The sequence below is a fragment of the Canis lupus genome, chromosome 2 (genome assembly GCF_011100685.1).
Source record: "Canis lupus familiaris isolate Mischka breed German Shepherd chromosome 2, alternate assembly UU_Cfam_GSD_1.0, whole genome shotgun sequence".
NCBI classification, from domain to species: domain Eukaryota; kingdom Metazoa; phylum Chordata; class Mammalia; order Carnivora; family Canidae; genus Canis; species Canis lupus.
The window spans coordinates 66904439-66922904 of NC_049223.1; the positions used below are offsets into that span (position 1 = coordinate 66904439).

At 38.6% G+C, this 18466-nt stretch overlaps 1 protein-coding gene across 2 annotated transcripts in view; it reads left to right on the forward strand.

The window, feature by feature from the left end:
- The window catches only part of ITFG1 (integrin alpha FG-GAP repeat containing 1), a 174711-nt gene that overhangs the window by 144567 nt on the left and 11678 nt on the right, over positions 1 to 18466 (forward strand). The window contains exon 9 of one of the 2 annotated variants that reach the window (XM_038531138.1): positions 17245 to 17375. The exons of the other annotated variant lie outside the window; for it this stretch is intronic. Coding sequence (XP_038387066.1) covers positions 17245 to 17354 — 110 coding nt within the window. The 3' untranslated portion in view covers positions 17355 to 17375. Of the gene's footprint in view, positions 1 to 17244; positions 17376 to 18466 lie in introns of those variants that run through there. 2 annotated transcript variants of the gene reach the window in all.

The following is an 18466-nucleotide window of genomic DNA, read 5'->3' on the forward strand; positions in this document are numbered from 1 at the left end:
ATATTTGTGTGTAAAGAGAATAGTATAAAATTTAACCTGTTTGAGAGACAATAGTAATATTGACTGATGATTATTTGTTATAGTTCAGGGTGAAGAAGAAGCTGCACAGTTCTTGGTTGTCAGAGTTGAAATTGCATAGACCCAAGTGTCAGCATTATAATCTAGCTGACAGTTCTTCACCCATATAAAGATAGATAATTTGGCTGGAAACATGTTTTCAAGAAATGAATCCTATACTAAAAAATTTAGTTTAAGTTTCTGAAATTACTTGGTCTGGTTTTTTTTTTTTTTTTTTAATTCATTGCCCCTAGATTCAGTCGTTTATTTAATATAGAATAAAGTGTATATCCTGTAACCATAACTCCTCATCAGGGAAATAACATCATTTATCAAGAAACTAAGAAAAAATACACTTCTCTGTTAAGAGAGGGTCTTTGGATGGAAGTAGCATTAGTAGCATTGTCTTAGCAAAACCAATAATTAATCAAATTAAGTGAAACACAATTGAAATCCTCTTCATATACTAACACTGTTCTTTCACAGTACCTGTTGGTGGGACAACTTAACAATATGGTGAATACTAGGTCTTAAATACTACTAGGAATATCTAGTAAGATACTGTTTGCAGTGAAATAATGCAGATGTGTGTTTTACAATTGATGACTTTTAAACTCTAAATTTGAGCCATTGAGGTTTTTAAGGGTTAATATTGCTTAGTAAATACCCAGTCAGTGATGAAGAATACATTTATTTTCCTGTTCTAGGTGCAAGATAAAGAGGCCCAGTCCCTTAAAGTATTAAGGAGCTCTCATGTCCACTCAGCTCATTTTGTGGATCAGAAAATTGAGTTATATGAACTAAAGTAATTTGCCTTTGGGCCTAAAGTCAGACAGTTTTGGTATGAATCTCTGCTCCACCTGTAACTATATAAATTTAGGAAAGATACTTAACCACTTTATATTGTGCTTAATAAATGCACTGTTAATATGCTTTGCTAAGTGAAATATTTTAGAACACATGTTCATATTTCTTACACCTGAACTGATGAACTCAGAATAAGATAAAATCATATTTGAGAATGTATTCATTATGGTCCACTCTCTTAAAATCCAGAGAAAAACAGTGTTCCTCAGCTGTTTGTGAGGTTGAACCTTTGAAAATGTCAGTTTCAGGAAGGGAAGGAGACAGTCTTGAGTAATGAACTTAGACTTAATTTCAAATCCCAGGTTTACCTGCTACTCACTGGCTTTTTGCCTGGGTGGTTAATATCACCAAGGATCATTGTCCTCAACCATAAAATGAGGATAATATTGGGGTTTTTTTTATCTTTTTTTGTTTTTTCAGAATTAAATGTGATAGTATATTATAAAAACAACCTCTACTGGGACTTAAGAGATATTAAGGAATTATTTTTTCTCTTTCCCCATCCATCCCAGAGAATACCCTTCCTTTGTAACAGAGTGGGAAAAAAAGTTGAGAACTACAGCTTTTGGCTTAGTGTTTTTATTTTTTTTCAGTGTTTATGAACATAATTAAAATAACTGTATTTATAAATGATATAGTAAATGATGTTTCAGCTGTTTCACAGGTGAATAACTCTTCAGATAACTCTGGCACCTTTAAACAAATGCTGCTCTAATGGAGAATGTAGTTGGAAAGATGACATCAATATTCTGATGTTGTAAGTGAGTTATGCCTAACAAGTTGTGTAATTAGCTGGCTCTATTTCCTGCATGGTTGAAGGAACATGTGACTGGAGTCAGGTCTTGACTCTTCCTTTCCATGTAATACTGGAAAAATAATTTAATCTTTCTGATACTTCATTTTCCCATCTGTAAATGATAGAGGTAAAGAGTATAATTTTTATTGCCCTTTGTATTTAAAATTATATAATTTTAAATCAGTGAGAAATTAATCTACTCAAGCTGATATATTCTATTGACTGATTATTTAAAATAAAGGAATTAATAATTTGGAAAATATGTGAATAAAACAGTGTTATGAGGGCTAACTTTATACCTCTTATTAGGTAGAATATTTTACTTTTAATTAATGCACAGGAAATAATTAGAGATCACAATTACTATAAACGTCATTGTTCAGTTCACTTATGAACTTACCAACTTCATAAAGTTTGTTTTACTATTCCTCCTTTGAAAAGGATGGATAATAAAGATTTTAATCTCAAAAATGAGTATTTTGTGAGAGTAATGGTATTATCACTGTTATCAATGTTTATTTCATCTATCCCCATCCTTCTGACAAGAAGTTCACAGCCAACCAGTGAAACAAAATTCAACCAAAACCAGAAAAAACCAGCAATGTTTAAGGCGTTCTATACTGAAGAATCTTTTATTAATATTATAATGCCAGGTGCCTCGTTAGCGCAGTAGGCAGCGCGTCAGTCTCATAATATTATAATGCCTCAGTGGCTCAGCGGTTAACCATCTGCCATCATCAGCTCAGGGCGTGATCCTGGAGTCCCAGAATCGAGTCCCACATTGGACTTCCTTCATGGAGCCTGATTCTCCCTCTGCCTGTGTCTCTGCCTCTCTCTGTGTCTCTCATGAATAAATAAATAAAATCTTTTAAAAATAAAAAATAAACTATAAAAAATATTATAAGGTAGGAAAAGGAACTTCTCAAAGATAGGGAGTCAAGACTTGAAAGCTTGATGTCCTAATAAATAACTTCTTTGGTATTAATAAAGATGCGTACGTGGTTGTTTAATAGCTGTCCTAAATAAATTCTGGTCCTCAATGGAAATTAGAACTCCTCCATAGTTATGAAGAGAATTAAAGATGTTTATCTTCTGAGAAAAGTGCTAATTAGCTCATTGATTATACAACCAAATGACAAAAATCCTCTAAAATACTTTTTTTATGAAAATTTCAAAATTAGCATGACTAGTTTATTTTTCAAAAGAATATGAATCTAAAAACATCTGAAATTTAAAAAAAAGAATATGAATCTATATATTTCTGAAATTTATCCTTTATTAATACTTGTAAACTATTCATGTTTATTTAAGATATTGCCAGTTATAAAAGGATCTCAAATGTGAATCTCCCAAAGATACATATTTCAAAGAAAGATAAGTCTAGCCAGAAGCTGTAAGATAACCTTAATTAGTGGTTATTATCAACATCCATTTAGACAGGAGACTTCAGAAGGTACTGTGAAGGTAACACCCTCGTTCATGCTCTCCAGAAGAAATTATATAGCCATAGTCCTTCCCTGTTTTTGGAGATTGGGGATTCTTGGTTTATATAAAAGCAATAGTTTTGACATTTTAGTATCAACATTTTACCCCTTTGACTATTCATTATACTGACAATAACTATCTCATATTAAGCTTCTGTGTGCTAACCATTTTGCATTTCAGTAACTAGAAATAGGGGTTCTAGACTCAGTTTAACTTTGGCTCTTATTACCTCATTGTTTATGGGCAAGTTACTTAATCTTGATACCTTTATTTCTTCTCTTAAATGAAAGTAACAGTATAGGATAGCACCACAATAGTATTTGTAATGAACATTAAAGGAAATAATATATGTATAAAATTTATAACTGATGTCATGATTGTCATCATTTAATATTACAAGGAAAGGTTCAGGAAATATGCATTTTACAAATAAAGGAAGTAGGGATGCCTACATGACTCAGCGGTTGAGCGTCTGCCTCCGGCTCAGGGCCCGATCCCGGGGTCCCAGGGTCGAGTCCCATGTCGGGTTCCCTGCATGGAGCCTGCTTCTCCCTCTGCCTGTGTCTCTGCCTCTCTCTGTGTGTCTCACATGAATAAATAAATATTAAAATATTTTTTAACAAACCAAAACAAATAAAGAAATTAAGGCTAAGAATGATGAGTAACTTTCCCACTGTCGCACTGCTACTAAGTGATAACTAATTTTGAACCCAGGTCTCTGTGACGCTTGAGTCTTGCTGTTAAACTATACTGTGACCTCAGTGAAAGTGCACTGTAGATGGCATTTTATCTTAATTTTTTGTTTCTGTGAAACAACATTGTGTAGAAGCATCTTTATTTTAGATTTACTTAAATTTATTTTAGTTAACATAGAGCATATTATTACTTTCAGCAGTAGAATTTAGTGATTCACCAGTTGAGCATAACACCCAGTGCTTATTACATCAAGTGCCTTCATTAATGCCCATCCCCCAATTGTCCCATTCCCCCACCCACCTTCCTTACAGCAACTTTCAGTTTGTTCCCTTTATTTAAAAATCTCTTATGTTTTCCTCCTTCTCTGTCTTTATCTTATTTTATTTTTCTTTTCCTTTCCCTATGTTCATCTGTTTTGTTTCTTAAATTCCACGTGACTAAAATCATACAATATTTGTCATTCTCTGACTGATTTATTTCACTTAACATGATACCCTGTAGTTCCATCCACATCCTTGCAAACGGCACGATTTTAAATGACCAAGTAACATTCCTGTGTGTGTGTGTGTGTGTGTGTGTGTGCATATTCACATCTTCTTCATTCATAGACATCTCGGCTCTTTACATATTTTGGATTTTTGTGGACATTGCTGCTATAAACAGTGGTGTATGTGGCTCCTTCAAATCAATATTTTTGTATCCTTTGGATAAATACCTAGGAGTGTGATTACTGGGTTGTAGGGTAATTTTATTTCATTTTTTAAAGAACCAACCATATACCGTGTTCCACAGTGGCTGTACCAGTTTACATTCCCACCACAGTGTAAGGGTTCCACTTTCTCTACATCCTCATGAAGTCTGTTGACTTGTTAATTTTAGCCATTCTGATGGTGTGAGGTGGTAAGTCATTGTGGTTTCAATTTGTATTTCCCTGATGCTGAAGATGTTGAGCATTTTTTCATGTGCCTGTTAGCTATTGTATGTCTTCTTCAAACAAATGTCTGTTCATGACTTCTGCCTATTTCTTGACTGGATTTTTGTTTTTTCTGTGTTGAGTTTGATAAGTTCATTATAGATTTTGTTTATTAGCACTTTATTTGATATGTCATTTGCAAATATCTTCTCCCATTCTCTAGGTTACCTTTTAGTTTTATTGATTATTATCTTTCCTGTGCAGAACCATTTTATCTTGATGAAGTCCCAGTAGATCATTTTTGCTTTTGTTTCTTTTGCCTAGGGAGATGCGTCTAGTAAGAAGTTGCTATGGCCAAGGTCACAGAGGTTGTTGCCTATTGACTCCTCTAAGAATTTGATGGATTTCAGTCTTTTTCATCCATTTTGAGTTTACTTTTGTGTATGATCTAGAAAAGTGGTCTGGTTTCATTCTTCAGCATGTTCTTGTCCAATTTTCACAGCACCATTTGTTGAAGCAACTTTTTTTTTATTTTATTTATTTATTCATGAGAGACATAGAGAGAGACAGAGAGGCAGAGACACAGGCAGAGGGAGAAGCAGGCTCCATGCAGGGAGCCTGATGTGGGACTCAATCCCAGGTCTACAGGATCACACCCTGGACTGAAGGCGGCGCTAAACCGCTGAGCCACCCAGGCTGCCCGAAACTGTCTTTTTTATATTGAATATTCTTTCCTGCTTTGTTGAAGATTAACAACCATAGAGTTGAGGGTCCATTTTTGGGTCCTCTGTTCAGTTCTGTTGATCTATGTGTCTTGTTTTTGTGCCATTACCATACTATCTTGGTGATTACAGCTTTGTAATACGGTGTGGAATCTGGAATTGTGCTGCCTCCAAATAGCACTTTAGCTATTTGGGGTCTTCTGTGGTTCTATACACTTTTTAGGATTGTTTACTTTAGACCTCTAAAAAATGCTGGTGTTATTTGGATAGGGTTTACAATGAATGTGTAGATTGCTTTGGGTAGTATAGATATTTAACAATATTTGTTCTTCTCCATTTCATTGAGTTTTCTTCCTTTTCTTTCATAAATGCTATATGGGGACGCCTGGCTTTAGCAGGACAGGGATCCAATTTCCTTTCTCCAGGATGGTTGCCACATCATCCCAACTCCAGTTACTGAGTGATCCATCGGTCCTCCACGGACGTGCAGTGACACCTCTCTCATACACTGAATTTCAGGCTCTATTTCACATCCCTTTCTGTACTTTCCCGTGCCACTCATCTGTTCCACACCACTTAGATTCCTACGGCTTCAGGATGCGTTTTAAAATCTGGTCTGGGGATCCCTAGGTGGCTCAGTGGTTGAGCGTCTACCTTTGGCCCAGGGAATGATCCCAGAGTCCCAGGATCAAGTCCCACATCAGGCTTCCTGCATGGAATCTGCTTCTCCCTCTGCCTCTGTCTCTGCCTCTCACTCTCTATGTCTCTCATGAATAAATAAAATCTTTTTAAAAAATATGTGTTGTATAGTTTTCAGATCTTCTACCTCTTTAGTTAGGTTGATTCCGAGGTATTTTATGGGTTTTGGTACAATCATAAATAGGATTGATTCCTTGATTTCTCTTTCTTTTGCTTCATTATTGGTGTATAGAAATGCAACAGACTTACGTATAATGATTTTATATCCTGAGACTCTGCTGATTTTATGTATTAGTTGTAGCAATTTTTTAATGGAGTCTTTCAGGTTTTCTACATCATCTGTGAGGAATGGAAGTTTGACTTCTTCCTTAGTGGTTTCAGTGCCTTTTACTTCTTTTTATTGTCTGATTGCTGAAGCTAGGACTTCCAGCACTGTATTTCACAACAGTGCTGAGAGTGGGCATCCCTCTTGTGTTCTTGACCTTAGGTTAAAAGCTGTCCGTTTTTCTTCACTGAGCATTGTGTTAGCTGTGGGTCTTTCATACATGCCTTTATGATGTTTTCATATGATCCCTCTATCCCTACCTTGTGGAGGGTTTTCTCAAGAAAGAATGCTATACTTTGTCAAATGCTTTTTCTGAATCTATTAAGAGGATCATTTGGTTCTTAATCCTTTCCTTATCCTTAACATGCTGTATCATGTTGATTGATTTGCATATATTGAACTGCCTTTGCAGCCCTGGAATAAATTCCACTTGATGGTAGTGAATAATCCTTTTAATGTACTGTTGGATTGGATTAGCTTGTATCTTGTTGACATTAGTTGCATCCATGTTCATTAGGGATATTGGTCTGTGATTCTCCTTTTTGGTGGGGTCCTTGTCTGGCTTTGGAATCAAGGTAATGCTGGCTCATAGAATGAGTTTGGAAGATTTCCTACCATTTCTATTTTTTGGAACAGTTTGAGAATAGGTATTAATTCTTCTTTAAATGTTTGGCAGAATTCCCCTGGGAAGGCATCTGGCTGGCCCTGGGCTCTTGTTTGCTTGGAGATTTTTTTTATTACTAATTCAGTGCTTTAGCTGGTTATGATGAGTCTATTTAGATTTTCTGTTTCTTCCTGTTTCAGTTTTGGTAGTTTATATGTTTCTAGGAATTTATCCATTTCCTCCAAATTGCCCAATTTGTTGGCATAATTGTAATAAAATGTAATTATAATTGTATTTCTGTGGTGTTTGTTGTGATCTCACCTTTTTCATTCATGATTGGTAATTCTGGCCAGGGATTTACCAATCTTTAATTCTTTGAAAGAATCTGCTCCTGCTTTCATTGTTCTCTTCTACCATGTTTTTTATTTCTATATCATTGATTTCTGCTTTAATCTTTCTTATTTTCCTTCTTCGACTGGTTTTAGGCTTTATTGGCTGTTCTTTTTCCAGCTTCTTTATATGTAAGGTTAGGTTGAGTATTTGAGACTTTTCTTGCTTCTTGAGGAAGGCCTGTATTACTATATACGTCCCTCTTATGACTGCCTCTGCTGCATTCCACAGGTTTTGGAATGTGTTTCCATTTTCATTTGCTTCCATGTATTTTTTAAAACCTTCTTTAATTTCCTGGTTGACCCATTAATTATTCAGTAGGATGTTCTTTAAGTTCCATTTACTTGTGGTTCTTTTTTTTTAATAATAAATTTATTTTCTATTGATGTTCAATTTACCAACATACAGAATAACACCCAGTGCTCATCCTGTCAAGTGCCCCCCTCAGTGCCCGTCACCCATTCACCCCCACCCCCCGCACTCCTCCCCTTCCATCACCCCTAGTTCATTTCCCAGAGTTAGGAGTCTTTATGTTCTGTCTCCCTTTCTGATATTTCCCACACATTTCTTCTCCCTTCCCTTATATTCCCTTTCACTATTATTTATATTCCCCAAGAGAATGAGAACATACAAAGTTTGTCCTTCTCCGATTGACTTACTTCACTCAGCATAATACCTTCCAGTTCCATCCACGTTGAAGCAAATCGTGGGTATTTGTCATTTCTAATGGCTGAGTAATATTCCATTGTATACATAAACCACATCTTCTTTGTCCATTCATCTTTCGATGGACACCGAGGCTCCTTCCACAGTTTGGCTATTGTGGCCATTGCTGCTAGAAACATCGGGGTGCAGGTGTCCTGGCGTTTCATTGCATCTGAATCTTTGGGGTAAATCCCCAACAGTGCAATTTCTGGGTCGTAGGGCAGGTCTATTTTTAACTCTTTGAGGAACCTCCATACAGTTTTCCAGAGTGGCTGTACCAGTTGACATTTCCAACAATGCAAAAGAGTTCCCCTTTGTCCACATCCTCTCCAACATTTGTTGTTTCCTGTCTTATTAATTTTCCCCATTCTCACTGGTGTGAGGTGGTATCTCATTGTGGTTTTGATATGTATTTCCCTGATGGTAACTGATGCAGAGTATTTTCTCATGTGCATGTTGGCCATGTCTATGTCTTCCTCTGTGAGATTTCTCTTCATGTCTTTTGCCCATTTCATGATTGGATTGTTTGTTTCTTTGGTGTTGAGTTTAATAAGTTCTTTATAGATCTTGGAAACTAGCCCTTTATCTGATATGTCATTTGCAAATATCTTCTCCCATTCTGTAGGTTGTCTTTTAGTTTTGTTGACTGTATCCTGTGCTGTGCAAAAGCTTCTTATCTTGATGAAGTCCCAATAGTTCATTTTTGCTTTTGTTTCTCTTGCCTTCATGGATGTATCTTGCAAGAAGTTACTGTGGCCAAGTTCAAAAAGGGTGTTGCCTGTGTTCTCCTCTAGGATTTTGATGGACACTTGTCTCACATTTAGATCTTTCATCCATTTTGAGTTTATCTTTGTGTATGGTGAAAGAGAGTGGTCTAGTTTCATTCTTCTCCATGTGGATGTTCAATTTTCCCAGCACCATTTATTGAAGAGACTGTCTTTCTTCCAGTGGATAGTCTTTCCTCCTTTATCGAACATTAGTTGACCATAAAGTTCAGGGTCCACTTCTGGGTTCTCTATTCTGTTCCATTGATCTATGTGTCTGTTTTTGTGCCAGTACCACACTGTCTTGATGACCACAGCTTTGTAGTACAACCTGAAATCTGGCATTGTGACGCCCCCAGATATGGTTTTCTTTTTTAAAACTCCCCTGGCTATTCGGGGTCTTTTCTGATTCCACACAAATCTTAAAATAATTTGTTCTAACTCTCTGAAGAAAGTCCATGGTATTTTGATAGGGATTGCATTAAACGTGTAAATTGCCCTGGGTAACATTGACATTTTCACAATATTAATTCTGCCAATCCATGAGCATGGAATATTTTTCCATCTCTTTGTGTCTTCCTCAATTTCTTTCAGAAGTGTTCTATAGTTTTTAGGGTATAGATCCTTTACCTCTTTGGTTAGGTTTATTCCTACGTATCTTATGCTTTTGGGTGCAATTGTAAAGGGGATTGACTCCTTAATTTCTCTTTCTACAGTCTCATTGTTAGTGTATAGAAATGTCATTGATTTCTGGGCATTGATTTTGTATCCTGCCACGCTACCGAATTGCTGTATGAGTTCTAGTAATCTTGGGGTGGAGGCTTTCGGGTTTTTCTATGTAGAGTATCATGTCATCGGCGAAGAGGGAGAGTTTGACTTCTTCTTTGCCAATTTGAATGCCTTTAGTGTCTTTTTGTTGTCTGATTGCTGAGGCTAGGACTTCCAGTACTATGTTGAATAGCAGTGGTGAGAGTGGACATCCCTGTCGTGTTCCTGATCTTAGGGGAAAGGCTCCCAGTGCTTCCCCATTGAGAATGATATTTGCTGTGGGCTTTTTGTAGATGGCTTTTAAGATGTTGAGGAATGTTCCCTCTATCCCTACACTCTAAAGAGTTTTGATCAGGAATGGATGCTGTATTTTGTCAAATGCTTTCTCTACATCTAATGAGAGGATCATATGGTTCTTGGTTTTTTCTCTTGCTGATATGATGAATCACATTGATTGTTTTACGAGTGTTGAACCAGCCTTGTGTCCCGGGGATAAATCCTACTTGGTCATGGTGAATAATTTTCTTAATGTACTATTGGATCCTATTGGCTAGTATCTTGTTGAGAATTTTTGCATCCATGTTCATCAGGATGTAATTCATATTGGTCTGTAATTCTCCTTTTTGGTGGGGTCTTTGTCTGGTTTTGGAATTAAGGTGATGCTGGCCTCATAGAACGAATTTGGAAGTACTCCATCTCTTTCTATCTTTCCAAACAGCTTTAGTAGAATAAGTATGGTTTCTTCTTTAAACATTTGATAGAATTCCCCTGGGAAGCCATCTGGCCCTGGACTTTTGTGTCTTGGGAGGTTTTTGATGACTGCTTCAATTTCCTCCCTGGTTATTGGCCTGTTCAGGTTTTCTATTTCTTCCTGTTCCAGTTTTGGTAGTTTGTGGCTTTCCAGGAATGTGTCCATTTCTTCTAGATTGCCTAATTTATTGGTGTATAGCTGTTCATAATATGTTTTTAAAATCGTTTGTATTTCCTTGGTGTTGGTAGTGATCTCTCTCATTCATGGTTTTATTAATTTGAGTCTTCTCTCTCTTCTTTTTAATAAGGCTGGCTAATGGTTTATCTATCTTATTAATTCTTTCAAAGAACCAACTCCTTGTTTTGTTGATCTGTTCCACAGTTCTTCTGGTCTCGATTTCGTGAGTTCTGCTCGAATCTTAATTAACCTCTCTTCTTCTGCTTGGTGTAGGATCTATTTGCTGTTTTTTCTCTAGCTCCTTTATGTGTAAGGTTAGCTTTTGTATTTGAGTTCTTTCCAGTTTTTGAATGGATGCTTGTATTGCAATGTATTTCCCCCTTAGGACTGCTTTTGCTGCATCCCAAAGATTTTGAAAGGTTGTATCTTCATTCTCATTAGTTTCCATGAATCTTTTTAATTCTTCCTTAATTTCCTGGTTTACCCTTTCATCTTTTAGCAGGATGGTCCTTAACCGCCACGTGTTTGAGGTCCTTCCAAACTTCTTGTTGTGATTTAGTTCTAATTTCAAGGCATTATGGTCTGAGAATATGCAGGGGATGATCCCAATCTTTTGGTATCGGTTCAGACCCGATTTGTGACCCAGTATGTGGTCTATTCTGGAGAAAGTTCCATGTGCACTTGAGAAGAATGTGTATTCAGTTGGGTTTGGATGTAAAGTTCTGTAGATATCTGTGAAATCCATCTGGTCCATTGTATCATTTAAGCTCTCGTTTCTTTGGAGATGTTGTGCTTAGAAGACCTATCTAGTATAGAAAGAGCTAGATTGAAGTCACCAAGTATAAGTGTATTATTATCTAAGTATTTCTTCACTTTGGTTATTAATTGATTTAAATATTTGGGAGCTCCCACATTCGGGGCATATATATTGAGGACTGTTAAGTCCTCTTGTTGGATAGATCCTTAAAGTATGATATAGTGTCCTTTTCATCTCTCACTACAGTCTTTGGGGTAAATTTTAGTTTATCTGATATAAGGATGGCTACCCTGCTTTCTTTTGAGGACCATTTTGAATGGTAATTGTTCTCCAACCTTTTATTTTCAGGCTGTAGGTGTCCTTCTGTCTAAAATGAGTATCTTGTAGGACAGCAAAAAAGATGGGTCTCTGCTTTTTTATCCAGTCTGAAACCCTGCGCCTTTTGATGGGGTCATTAAGCCCGTTCCCGTTCAGAGTTACTACTGAAAGATATGAGTTTAGTGTCATCATGATATCTATTCAGTCCTTGTTTTTATGGATTGTTCCACTGAACTTCTTCTTAAAGGGGAATTTTAAGAGTCCCCCTTTAAAATTTCTTGCAGCTGGTTTGGAGGTCACATATTCTTTCAGTTCCTGCCTGTCTTAGAAGCTCTTTATCTCTCCTTCCATTTTGAATGAGAGCCTTTCTGGATAAAGTATTCTTGGTTGCATGTGCTTCTCATTTAGGACCCCTGAATTATCCTGCCAGCCCTTTCTGGCCTGCCAGGTCTCTGTGAAGAGGTCTGCTGTTACCCTAATACTCCTTCCCATAAAAGTCAGGGATTTCTTGTCTCTTGCTGCTTTAAGGATCTTCTCTTTATCTTTGGAATTTGCAAGCTTAACTATTAGATGTCAAGGTGTTGAACGGTTTTTATTGATTTGGGGGGGGGGGGTCTCTCTATTTCCTGGATCTGAATGCCTGTCTCCCTTCCCAGATTAGGAAAGTTTTCAGCTATGATTTGTTCAAATACATATTCTGGCCCTCTGGCCCTTTCGGCACCCTCGGGAACCCCAATTAAACGTAGGTTTTTCTTCCTCAGGCTGTCGTTTATTTCCCTTAATCTATTCTCATGGTCTTTTGTTTGTCTCTTTTTTCCTCAGTTTCCCTCTTTGCCATCAATTTGTCTTCTATGTCACTCACTCGTTCTTCCACCTCGTTAACCCTCGTCATTAGGACTTCTAGTTTGGATTGCATCTCATTCAATTTATTTTTAATTTCTCCCTGATTAGATCTAAATTCTGCAGTCATGAAGTCTCTTGAGTCCTTTATGCTTTTTTCTAGAGCCACCAGTAGCTGTATAATAGTGCTTCTGAATTGGCTTTCTGACATTGAATTGTAATACAGATTTTGTAACTCTGTGGGAGAGAGGACTGTTTCTGATTCTTTCTTTTGAGGTGAGGTTTTCCTTCTAGTCATTTTGCTCAGTGGCAGAGTGGCCAAAAAGCCAACTTGTATTGGGAAAAGGAGGAAGAAAAAGGAGAGGAGAGAAGAAGGAAAGAAAGAGAAAAGAAAAAGGAAGAAAAAAAAGAAAAACAGAAGAAAGAAAAGAAAGAGGAAAAAAAGGGTGGGGGAAGCAAACAGAAATCAAAAAGCAAAAAAAAAAAAAAACAAAAACAAAAACGGGGATGTATCTTCTGATTCTGTATACTTTAAGTCCCTTGGCTTACCCTTGGAACTTGTCCGTCTAGCTGGTCTTCTGGGGGAGGGGCCTGTTGTGCTTGATTTTCAGGTGTTAGCACTTAGGGGAGCTGCGCTCTGCCCCCTGCCTGGTTCAGGGCTCAGTGGGGTTGTTTACCCCGTGAGGCCCCAGGAGGGAAAAACCACAGTGGCGGAGCCAGCTCTGGAGCCCAGGCTTCAGCCCCCGCAGTAACCTATGGAGCTCTCTGTCCACAGGGCCTGGATGCTCCGGGGGCGCGGCCGCTGATCTGCTTAGCTCAGGGCAGGAGCGTCCTTGCTGTCCTGGGCCCTCCCGGCCTCTGCCTGTCCCAGGGGGAGGCCGGATCGTGGGCTGTGTCCCGGCGCCCTGCTGCTCTCCGGTCTGCGCTGTTGGATTCGCGCACCCCGCCCCGCAAGCCCCCTCCGCGGAGCCCCCCGCCCGAGCCCCCTCCGAGCTGCTCCCGGGTTCCCGCCGTGCGCGCTGCAGCCCTTAGGGAGCTCGGCGACACTCTACCGGGGCGGCAGGTGTCTGTTAGTGTCCCAGGGAGCCTCAGGGCACCCCCGCCCTCCTGGGGTCCTCCTCTAACTCCCCCACGGGTGCCTTCCCGCCGGGAAGGTCGGGCTTGCAGCTCCTGCTTCTCCCGGACGGAGCTCTCCTGTCCTGGGACACTCACCCCGGCCTAGCCCGGCTCCTCGAGGGCCCTCCCCCTTGGATGCCTTTGTTTCTTTATTTCTTTTTTCCCCCGTCTTTCACTACCTTGATAGAAGCGCGAACTCTTCTCACTTGTAGCATTCCAGCTGTTCTCTCTTTAAATCTCAGGCCAAATTCGTAGATTTTTTAGGATGATTTGAAGGTCATCTAGGGTAATTTGGTGGGGACAGGTGATTTGGGGACCCCTACTCTTCCGCCATCTTGCCCCTCCCCCTACTTGTGGTTCTTCAAGTCTCTCTCGTCGTTATCTTGAAGTTTCGTATCATTTGTTCTGAAATATGCATGGCATGATCTGTCTTTTGTTACTGGTTGAGTCATTATTTGTGACCCAGTATGTAATCTACCAGGAGAATATACCAAGTGCATTTGAAAAAAAAAATGTATATTCTGTTACTTTAGGATGAAAGCCTCTGAATATATCTGTTAAATCCATCTTCTGTTTGCATCATCTGTCCATTGCTGTGAGTGGGGTGTTAAAGTCCCCTGCTATTATTGTATTGTTATCAATGAGTTCCTTTAAGTTAGTTTTTTTGATGAATATGTTTGGCTACTCCCACAATATTTACAAGTGTTAGATCTTCTTGACAGATAGACTTCTATCATGATATAGTGTCCTTCTTTATCTCATTACAGTCTTTGGTTTTTAAAATCTAGTTTGTCTAATATAAATATTGCTACTCCAACCTTCCTTTTGATTCCACTAGCATGATAAATGATTCTCTACCCCTCCGTTTTCAATCTGGAGGTGTCTTTGTGTCTAAAAGAATTTCTTGTGAGCTACATATCCATTCTGATACCCTGTGTCTTTTGATTGAAGCACTGAGTTCCATTTACATTCAGAGTAATTATTGAAAGATGTTGAAATTAGCGGCATTATTTACCGGTAAAGTCGCTGTTGCTGTATGTTGTTTCTGTTCCTTTCTAGTCTTCTTTACTTTTGGTCTCTCCTGCTTCAAGGGTCTCCTTTAATATTTCTGCAGAGCTGGGCTAGTGTTCACGAACTCTGTTAGTTTTTTGCTTGTCTTAGAAGCTCTTTTTCCTTCTATTCTGAATGGCAGCCTTGCTGGATAGAGTATGTCTTGGCTTCATATTTTTCCCGTTTAGTATGTTGAATATATCATGCCACTTTCTTTTGGGACTGCCAAGTTTTTGTGGACAGGTGTGCTCTTAACTTATGTGTTCTCCTTTGTAGGCTAAGGACCCTTTTCCCCTAGCTGCTTTAAGAATTCTCTCTTTATCTTTGTATTTTGCAGGTTTCACTATGATATGCCAATAGGCATTGACTTCTTTTTTTTTTTTTTTTTTTTTGGAAAAAATTCTTTCTGCCTCTTGGACTTGAATTCCTGTTTTCCTCTCCAGATTCGGAGAAGTTTCTCAGCTATAATTTGTTCAAATAACCTTCTGCCCGTTTTTCTTGCTCTTCTTCTGGGACTCCTGTGATATGATAGATCCACTTTAATGAATTGCTGAGTGCCCTACATCTGTATTGTGATCTAACAGTTTTCTTTCCATCTTCTTTTTCTGGTTCATTATTTTCCATAATTTATTCTCTTTACTGCCTATTCTCTCTTCTGCTTCTTCGGTCCTCAATGTGATTATATCCAATCTGTTTTGCATTCTCAGTTGTAGCATTTTTTACTTTGGCTATTTTTTAGGTCTTTTATCTCTGCAGTAAGGGCTTCTCTGGTGTCTTCTGTGCTTTTTTTTCAGGTCCAGCTAATATTCTTATGACTGTTTTTATAAATTCTTCTTCAGATATATTGCTTCTATTGTTTTGCACAAGTCCCTGGCTTTGATATCCTCCTGACCTTTCTTTTGAGAAGGATTCCTCTGTCTTGTCATTTTGGCTAAGTTTCTGTCTTTCATGTGTTGTGGAAGCCTGTTATGTTTCCTGCACCGATATTTAAAAGAAGTCATACACTCTCCACAGCCTGGAGCTTCAGGAAGTGTTTGTGGTGCTGTTGTATTTTGGCTGCTCTTTCCCACATGTCAGTCCTCCACAGAGTTCCTCCTTGCTGGTAGTGGGAAGGTGTTTGGACCTTTATCTAGGTTTGTGCTTTGATCTGTTGTGAAAACAGGCCTGCGAGGTGAGGGAGGAAAGCCTGATCCCAAAATAAAAGCGTAAAGGGAAAGGTACAAACAAAAAACAGACAATCAAAAAACTGTAAGCCTGATTCCAACAAAATATAAAGAAAGAAAAAAGAAAACAAGAAGCTCGATCAAAAAGAGAGACAGAGAAAGAAAATTAGAAACATACTAACAAAACACTGTAAGCCTGATTCCAAAGGAACAAAAAGGAATGGGGGAAAAAATACAGCCTGGTCCTATTTCCACCAGAATTGAAGGGGACATTTTGAAGCACTGTATGATCAGTAGATTTGCTGATCTTCTGAGGAAGAGGCCTGCTGTGCTGGCCCAGAGTCAGTCCTGTCCTAGTAAAAATGCATTTGCCAAGCACAGGAAGTGCAGTGTTTGATGTAAGTGGCTTCCACTGATGGCCTCTGTGTTGCTCTCCAATGTCCCACCTTGTTAGTAGTGAGGGTAAAATGGCAACATACACCCTCTTATCCCAGGACAGGGGTGAGAGGATCTCACACCTGCCCCATTGTTCAGGAAACCTTCACAGAAAAGTGACGGTTCTTCGATGCCACAAGTCTCCTGGGTTCTATTTGACACAACTGGGATTCAAAACTCCAGATCTTAATGGAGTTGGCACAGCGGATCTGCTTCCTCCTCAGGATTAGAGCCTTGCTTTGCTGTGATTAGTGACCTTTGTCCCAGAAAAACAGCCCACGCCTCCTCAATGCCCAGAATCTATGGTGTAGCACCAGGAAAAGCAGTATCCTGATTACCCACCTTCTTGCATGCTTTTGTCCCCTGCCAATGAAAGGCCATATACTGGTGCCTGCAGGGTCTTTTGTACTTACAGGAGCAATATACCCTTTTCCAAGTGTACTCCAGGAAGGGGAACGATCCCTCCCAGTGCAACTCCAGGAGATCCCTACACATTTCATGTGTATTCCCAGACCAGAGCCCTCCTTCTCCTCAGAAGTGTGAACCAAAGCTCCAGTAAAAGTTGCACACTTCTAAAACCTCAGAGATTGAGCTCCATACACACTGTTTGCAAAAAAAAAAAATCCTGCAACACTCAGTTCCTCTGGCTCCCAGTCTATGGCCAGAGAGGTTTTCTTCTTGTGTGAACCGATGCCACACTCTGTCAAACCCTCTCTCTTTCTCTTCCCAGGAAAGAGTTCATTCCCCTCTGCCACATGCAGTTTTTCTCTCCCTCAATTCACTTCCACACACCTCAACCTGCCACATTATCTCTCTCCAACCATGGTGATCCTTCTTCCTTCTCAGATCAATTTCCTGGGTGTTCCAAGAGATCTGACCTCAATGCAGCTGTGTTCAAGAGACGAGGAAAGATCAGGGTCCTCCTGCTTCTCCACCATCTTAACTTCTATGGATAGCATTTTAGAATGTCACGGAATCTAGCCTTTTCATATTATGGATGAAAAAACTGAATTAGCCAAGCGTCTTACTAACTAAACAGACTTAAAAGCAAAATATTTCTACAATATTTCATTGTGTCGTTTCTACTACACCCAAACATGTCTGTATCCCAAGAATTATCTGGGACAAATCATACATATTTTGATTCTGACCCCTCCCCAAATGTAAATACTAGATTGTTAGATTTATTTAAAGCTCTTGAGTTTAAAGATTTTATTAAATAAACTAATTTTACTTATACTGTCATTGTTTGCTTCCTTATCAAAGCAAGAGTTTGAGGGATCCTGGGTGGCGCAGCAGTTTGGCGCCTGCCTTTGGCCCAGGGCACTATCCTGGAGACCCGGGATTAAATCCCACGTCGGGCTCCCAGTGCATGGAGCCTGCTTCTCCCTCTGCCTGTGTCTCTGACTCTCTCTCTCTCTCTCTCTCTCTCTCTGTGTGACTATCATAAATAAATAAAAATTATAAAAAAAAAGCAAAACAAAACAAGAGTTTGAGTCATTTTGCTACCATTTTGCAAGTGTGGGTTTTTATGTTTAAATCATTTCATGTTATGTTGAGAGCACTCTGAAGAATAAATAAAGTAATACTCTTTAAATATTACTCAACATAGTGGAAAAAAGGAGGATGTTAAAGTATGCTAATCAATTACATAACAAGTAGAATAGATTTTTTTCTGTGTTATCAAATTGGTTTTGAATTATATTTGGTTGCTATGTAAAGATATATTCAAGATGTTTAAAGCATTATTTAATATTAATATTGTCTTCATTTTATATGATACATGAACATTATGGAAGAATTCACTGTACATACTTAAATAAACATACTGTGTTCATTTTTGGTAACAAGGTAAGAATTATAGTGGCACAGCATATTTGATAACTAATATAAAATAATAGGTACAGAGTTACAGATTTAATCATAAGAATCTAAGAATAATCTGTTTAAGCCTTCCTCCATTCACCCACCTCCCAGTTTCAGATGTAAATAAACAAGGCCATCGCCATGCAGAATGTTTAGTAGGAGACATTTCCACTATCATGTACCTGCTGATGACTAGGCTGGA